Consider the following 7,570-nt stretch of genomic DNA (forward strand, 5'->3'; position numbering starts at 1 on the left):
CCCCCCCACCACCCGGCAAATAAAAGGTTATCAGTCAGTTATTGAATGCCTTATTTTAAATAATGTCCAATGATATTTTCATAGGTGAAATGGTAATTTGAAAGAAAAATCTCAGACAGACTTAGAGGTTTTTGCAAGTCTTCATATATATATATATATATATATACATAATCCCACAGACCCCATAGTTTGAAAACCCCTGCTCTAGAAGACATTCCCTGTACATTTCAGTTAGGTTCAGCCTTTAACCATGAAGCAGCTTGACAAGATAAGCACACATGATCTCAGTTCATTCTGGCTCGTTCAGGTTGACACCGGACCCCCGCCACTGTAAAGCCACATAACACAACAGGGTAGTTTGCTAAATCAGCGTGATTGAGCTCCTCGGCCACCAGACACTCGCAGGCACATGCAGGATTCCCGCTCGGAGGATCGTTCTAATTCAATTCTGCTTTTGTGTTTGATTTTCAAGCAGCACCGTAATCTCATTGGTCACAGTAAGGGGATCCGGCTGCATGCGGGCCGAACAGGCGACTCATGCTGCATCGGTTTAAGCTTGCGGTCGGGATGTAAACCTTTTATGTGCAAAACGAGCAACAGCATGAATCAAAGCATTCAGCTGAAGTCCTACATACTACAGCAAATCTGAACAAGTTAAGCATTGGTGCTCAGTGCAACAGCCTTGACGGGATGTTTTAAAAAAGGGTGGGGACGCGTCTACAGGATTGATCCTGAATACATTTAGGGCTCAAACCGCACCAGCGTTCATGTCCCATTAAATCCAGCTCTTTGACAGGTAACAGGCAGTGTTGTCTCACCTGGCATAAGTGTTTCCGGGCGGAACGGCCTCCTGGAAGAACTGGAACTGGTAGAGGTAGAGCATGATGAGGTGTCCGGCGCTGAAGATGGCCATCAGGACACACAGACAGCTGAAGAGCAGCGGGTCGAACGTGTGGCAGAAAGACCACCAGGTGCACAGGCCCAGGAAGGTGAAGAAATACACAGTGGAGGTCAGAGAAGGCAACATCATACCTGGAACAAGGACACATTGAGAGAAGGCTGAGAAAAGTCATTTCCAGAGCCAATTCTAAAGGTGCAGTGGAATTTCGGCACAATTTGTGTCCAAAAGAAGCAATGTAAAAAGTCAAATTTGGACCCGTTGCAAAATTTGCATGGGAAAATCTTTCTCCCTTACACAAAATTCCCAATTATGTGGATTCCTATTGAAATTACTAGATTTTTTGCACTGAAAGGAAGAGTTTATCCAAAAATGAAAATTTGCTGAAAACTTTTACATCAGTGTCTCAGCAATGGATGCTCTGCAGTGAATGGGTGCCGTCAGAATGAAGAGTCCAAACAGCTGATAAAAACATCACAATAATCCACAAGTAATCCACACCACTCCAGTCCATCAGTTAACATCTGGAGAAGACAAAAGCTGAAACAAATCCATCAAGACGTTTTTAACTAAAATACCATAGAGTCCATAATCCATAATAACTCTTCCTCCAGTGAAAAAGTGCATCTGCTGTTGTCTCTCTCATCAAAATCCAGCCACATATGTGTTTAGAGCTGTTTAAACGCTGCTTGATCTGTGCAGATTTCTCTCCTGATTCACACCAGAACACTTTTTCACTGGAGGAAGCGTTATTATGGATTATAGACTCATATTTTAGTTAAAAACGTCTTAATGCTGGATTAGTTTCAGCTTTTGTCTTCTCCAGATGTTAACTGATGGACTGGAGTGCTGTGGATTACTTGTGGATTATTGTGATGTTTTTATCAGCTGTTTGGACTCTCATTCTGACGGCACCCATTCACTGCAGAGCATCCATTGCTGAGACACTGATGCAATGCTACATTTCTCCAAACCTGATGAAGAAAAAAACTCATCCTAATCTGGGATGGCCTGAGGGTGAGTAAACACTTGGGTAAACTATTCCTTTAATGGTGTGTGATGTTTTATTTCTTTTTGTTTGATCTTTGGGATATAACAACACACTTGAGCTTGTATTCATCTTCAGTTTATAAATGAATGCTGATTATTGATCCTGTGTCGTGAGCGATGTCTGTCTCAACACTACCTACCTGTGAGGCCCAATAATATGGTTACGACTACTTTTCCTGCAGTGGTAATCAGATTGCCAACGATTTCTTTGAGTTTGGACGCCACGTCTGCTATTTGCCGCAGGATCTTCATTTTGGTACTTTCTTCGACGTCGGCCTCCTCAAGTTCCCCATCCTCTACGTCCACTTCCTCTTCCTCAGGAAGTTCACGGTCTTCATCTCCCAGCTCGAAGTCTTCGAACAGCAGCTCATCCTCAAGCTCCAGTTTCTCACTTTTCTTGTCTTCTTCCTCATCCTCTTTTTCCTGAAAACATGACGAAGAATGTTTACTATGAATCATAAAATAGATACAAGAAGCAAGATTCGATTTTTTTCTTTATAACTACCAATCCAATGGTTATGGGTAGACAGATAGATGTAACCTACAGAAACACCACTTTTCTGAAGCATTTAAGTCTGGTTGCATAAAATGCAAAATCAAATAAATGCTGTTCTTTTGAACTTTCTGTTCATCTGTGAATCCTGAAAAATAAAATGTATCACAGTTTCCACAAAAATATCGTGCAGCACAACTGTTTTCAACATTGATAATAATCAGAAATGTTTCTTGAGCAGCAAATCAGCATATTAGAATGATTACATTAAATTACAGTTTAACAGAGATTCACATAGAAAACAGCTGTTTTAAATTGTAATAATATTTCACAATATTGCTGTTTTTACTGTATTTTTGATCACATAAATGCAACCTTGATGAGCAGAAGAGACTTATTAAAAAAAAAAAAATTAAATATTACTGACCCCAAACTTTCGAGTTGTCCTATATATTCACATTTCTGAAATGCTTTGACTGGTCAGAAATGTCCAAGTGCCACATTATTGAGATATTATTGTACCTGTCTGTTGCATGTTGTGTGTCACAACAGTTAAATCAGTGTCTATCATGATAAAACCTTAATATCAAACCTATATAATGAGTTTGGACATTTTTGAGAAATGCTTAATAAATGCATTACACTGTAACTAAACCCATTAGATTTTAGCCGACTAAATTTACTGTAATTTAGTTGACTAAAATCTTATGATATTTAGTCGACTAAAACTAAAAACAATTCAGATGACTAAAATATGACTAAAACTAAATGGCATTTTAGTCAAAAGACTATGACTAAAACTAAATCAAAATATGCTGTCAAAATGAACACTGACCTCCAGACAACGTCCGAAACACTACTAACTTTCAGACTCAATTCTTCACATGCAGCTAACTTTATATAATGTAAAGTTTTGTTAATCCTTCACAAATCTGTCTTGAAGAACTGTGTTTTTTCTGTGAGCGGATCTTTCCTGTGGCATCATTTGTTCTGCCAATCTTTCACCAATCCTCACGTTCCCCAAAGAATTGGGTTACATTTAATTTCCCAAAATAAGGCTCCATTGAATTTCTGGTTTTGAGTATCACTCACCGACCCAAAAAATGTTTATCTGAACCTGACGGATGTTGTCTTTGAAACTGAAGTCTATTCTGACGGTAAGAATTGAGTTTTGTTGAGTTATGGGTTTGAATTTGATTAAATCTGTGCCAGGGAGAACCGGAGAGTCACTTTAACTCCTCTGGTCTTCATCAGAGAGACCAGATTCATTTCACAACAGATCAAACAGAAAGAAGGATTGTTTTAAACATTCTAATAAATTTGACTGTGATATTTGCCAAGTCAGAATTTATTTATGTATTTATTTATTTAAGAGGCTTGCAATTGTTACTTTTCTAAGCAATCATACTTAAAATGTTCTTCCTGTAACCCACAACAACTTGTAGTTCTCCCTGCTGTTTACATTCACTTAAGATGTAATCAACTGTGTTTACGTGAATACTCGTCAAAACGGACAATTCGACATCATTTTGTGTGTAATTCTCCGTTCATGAGACGCAAGAGAGTACTCGCGCGCTGTGAGAGGCGCTTTCTGTGTGTGTGCTTCCATATGTCTGCTCTTCTCTTACTCCCACATATTGACATTTTTTAAACGTTTTATGCAACGTGTAGCAAGTGTATTTTAGCTGTTCCGCCGGTTCATATGTACGCATAACCTCCGAACCACGCAGCAGATTCGTTCTGAATGAATCTCATCCCAAATCGTCCCTCCCTAACATTTTCGTCTGGTTTTAATCGTTGACGAAAATGTCAATAGATTTACGTCATAGTTTTTGTCATTCAAAAAGAGTTTTCGTTTTAGTTATCGTCGGTGAAAAAAATGTAGTTGACGACAATTATGACGAGAATTATTCGTCAATGAAATTAACACTGCTGGAGGTTCAGCGATCAAATCAAAAAGAGGCTTGTTGACGTCAGCGCAGCTAACAGAAATATGTTTTGATAACATTTCTGAATGTTCGCTGAACCGTTTCTTGGTCATGTGGACCAAGACATTCCATTTTCTCATTTTGCAAACATTATGGGGAAAGTTAGTTTTGAATATTCTCGGAACCATCTGAAACTAGAAAGTATTAATGTTTTAAAAAACGCAGACAAGCATCCAACTAAAATGTTTCAGAAAAACGTTCTATGAATGATGTATAAATAATGTTGCGCTAACGTTTCTGAAAGACCAGATAACTCTCTAACATTAACATTAACATTAACATTCTATTAACGTTACTGGAAGAACGTTTGTTTGCGTTAGCTGAAGTTCTGAGAACGCTCCTGTTAGCTGGGTCTTTGCTAGCTTCTCTAAACGCTAGGCCACTCTCTGTGCTACCCAGATTGAAATAATACAAGCCCCGCTGAGCTAAATCAGCTGTTTATTTGAATGAGCCTCGCTTCGCTGTGAAAACAACAAAATCGACAGCGTTTCCCTCGACTATATTTAACGTATTTACCACAGAGAATGAGTACTTTGTGCACTTCCATTAAAGAGCTCATCTTAATGGGCAAAACCACATTAAAACAGCCTTCTGGTAGAACTTCAGAAAACCATGTGACTTTAATATCTCTAGCTGATCATCTTAACTGATAGAACAAGTCACTCTTGATAAGAAGATGAGGCTTTGTAAAAGGGTTTGTGTTTGGACTCGTATTTTAGCTGGAAGCAACTGTTTGTTAAAACACCTTAATGATGGATTTGTTTCTTAGAAACACAGCTTTTGTCTTCACAAGACATGGACTGGAGTGGTGTGGATTATTGTGATGTTTTTATCAGCTGTTTGAACTCTCAATCTGACGGCACCCATTCACTGCAGTGCATCCATTTTTGGGTGAAATATTCCTTTAAGATAATTCTGTCAAATATTTCTTGTATTTTTGTCATATATTGGCAGGTAAGCCAAAATGGTTGGTGAAAGACACAAACCATCCCAGAAAAACTCGACGGAAACACTGCATTTAATTCAGAGGAGTGGATTTCAGAAATTCTTGGCACTTGCATCAAGCAATCAAAGTGATTAACTAAGGAACACATGGAAGTAATGGAGATTCCCGACGTGAAAGCTGATCGTTTGTGCTGTCCATGGTGCTGAAATCAATAATGGAAATCGATGTGATTTGTTTTAATTTATATCTAATGAATTAATTATTTAAATGAGTAATTAAAATAGATTAGCCAGGCCAATTTATTTAACATTATTTCGCTATCTTGAGATTATTCACACTAACTGTGGTAGTTTCCCCTTGTGTCAGTTTCAACCAACAAATTCAAATGCTTTCAAATTTCATATTTTACATTTCGTTTTCTCCATAACCGGCCTCAAACCATGACAGCACAGTTTGTTGAGCATTTGTTTTATTTGCTTTGTTTTGGTTTCTGTGGTAGCCCCGCCCACTGCGAAACCTCATTGGTCAAAATTCACACTCATAACTGTATATCAAAACTCTTTTGATTGGCTCTGAAAGTCTCCCACTGCAGTGTGGACAAACAGCTGATTACTTTATGAATTGACAGCCTGTTCGCGAATCTTCAAAATGTTTACTATTAAACATTCATCGTAGTGAGATCTATTTGGAGTTCACAACAAAATAAATGCCATTTTAAAAGAGAAATCACAGGGTATTTGCGACAGGTTGGGTTCAGTTTCAGTCAGGATTACTATAGTTAACTGAAACTAAAACTATAACCATAAAAAAATAATTTAATTTACTTCAAATAAAATTATATATACATTTTATTTCATCTAGTTGCCAAGACAGTATTTCTCATTTTAATTTAGTTTAATTTAATGTAATAAATAACTAAAAATGATATAAAAATTAATAAAAACTAAAAATGACAAACACACACACAAAATTACTCAAACTTAAATGGAATTACTAAAACTGAAATTATAAAAACAAAAACTGATTCAAAATATTAATAACAACTACAATAGTATCTCAATGATAAAATAAGACTGATTGCAGTACTCTTTCATTTTTGCAAACAATGACTGTTGTAAAACTCATAAAACTAAGAGCAATTCAATGATTCAGAATAAGATTTTACAATAAATATAAATCTAAACTGTGACTTTGCTAATATGGTTTGAATCTCTCTTTATATACTGTACACGGCTGGTGAGTTAAAGTCAATTTCAATGACTTATTATAATTAAATATATTTCATAGAAAGCTTGCATACTATAAAAACAAATTTTATACTTCACATTTGTCTTCATTAAAGGTGTCATAAACTGTCTTTTTAATTACTTTGTACTGTTCTCTGAGGTCCACTTATAACATTATGAAGATTTTTACATCAAAAAACATCATAATTCAGAAGTATTAGGCTATTTTCTGTCCTGTTTTGCACAGCATCGAAAATTAATTGAACAAAGGACTGAGTTCTTACTGACACGATCTGGATCTTCATTAAAAATAATTTCCTAATCTTCTTCAAAAGATCAAGGGAATTTTGATTTCTCAGTTCATGACCCCTTCAAAGCCCCTTTAAAACATCAGCTATTGTCCATCACGAGTCAAACACTATCAGTAATTCTTGTATTTCTCGTTCATTGTGGTGTCGTATGCTCAGCTGTTACTGTCTTATTGACATGCTGGCCTGTTTTTCTTGGAAGAGCTACTGCTAGTTGTTTTTCTTGGTTTCTGTAATAAGAATAATAATATTAAAACAACTTGACTTCATCCGCAGACCTTTAAACACTTACGGTGTGGTCTTAATTATCTGCCTGTCACGATCCATAAAGGTCTGAGCATGTGGGAAAGCGTTCCAACATTTTACCACCCACAAACAACTTACTGTCCCATCGACCAATGATGCCTGTTTAAACATCAATACAGATCTATATGGCATGTCACCTATTCAGAAAAGAATTAAACTCATGAGAGAATATGGATTAGAGAGAGAGAGAGAGAGTGAAATATAAAGAAAAAGAATCAGTGCGGGGAAAAAAAGGCAAGATTGGGGGGTTGGTAACTTCAGCACCTCCACCGAAAAAACAACACCAGCAAATGTTTTCCAGATGTGAACCTCCTGAACACACACACACACACACACATACACACACACACACACT

At 37.0% G+C, this 7,570-nt stretch overlaps 1 protein-coding gene across 1 annotated transcript in view; it reads right to left on the reverse strand.

Moving 5' to 3' along the window:
* The window catches only part of LOC107655677 (piezo-type mechanosensitive ion channel component 2-like), a 96,362-nt gene that overhangs the window by 52,152 nt on the left and 36,640 nt on the right, over window positions 1–7,570 (reverse strand). Inside the window, exons 5-6 of the mRNA XM_016443247.1 lie at window positions 2,089–2,371; window positions 819–1,032 (exon numbers count right to left, since the gene is read on the reverse strand). Of these exons, the coding sequence (XP_016298733.1) occupies window positions 819–1,032; window positions 2,089–2,371 (497 nt within the window). The remainder of the gene's footprint in view (window positions 1–818; window positions 1,033–2,088; window positions 2,372–7,570) is intronic.

This window comes from Sinocyclocheilus anshuiensis, unplaced genomic scaffold (genome assembly GCF_001515605.1).
Source record: "Sinocyclocheilus anshuiensis isolate Anshui unplaced genomic scaffold, SAMN03320099.WGS_v1.1 scaffold631, whole genome shotgun sequence".
NCBI lineage: Eukaryota > Metazoa > Chordata > Actinopteri > Cypriniformes > Cyprinidae > Sinocyclocheilus > Sinocyclocheilus anshuiensis.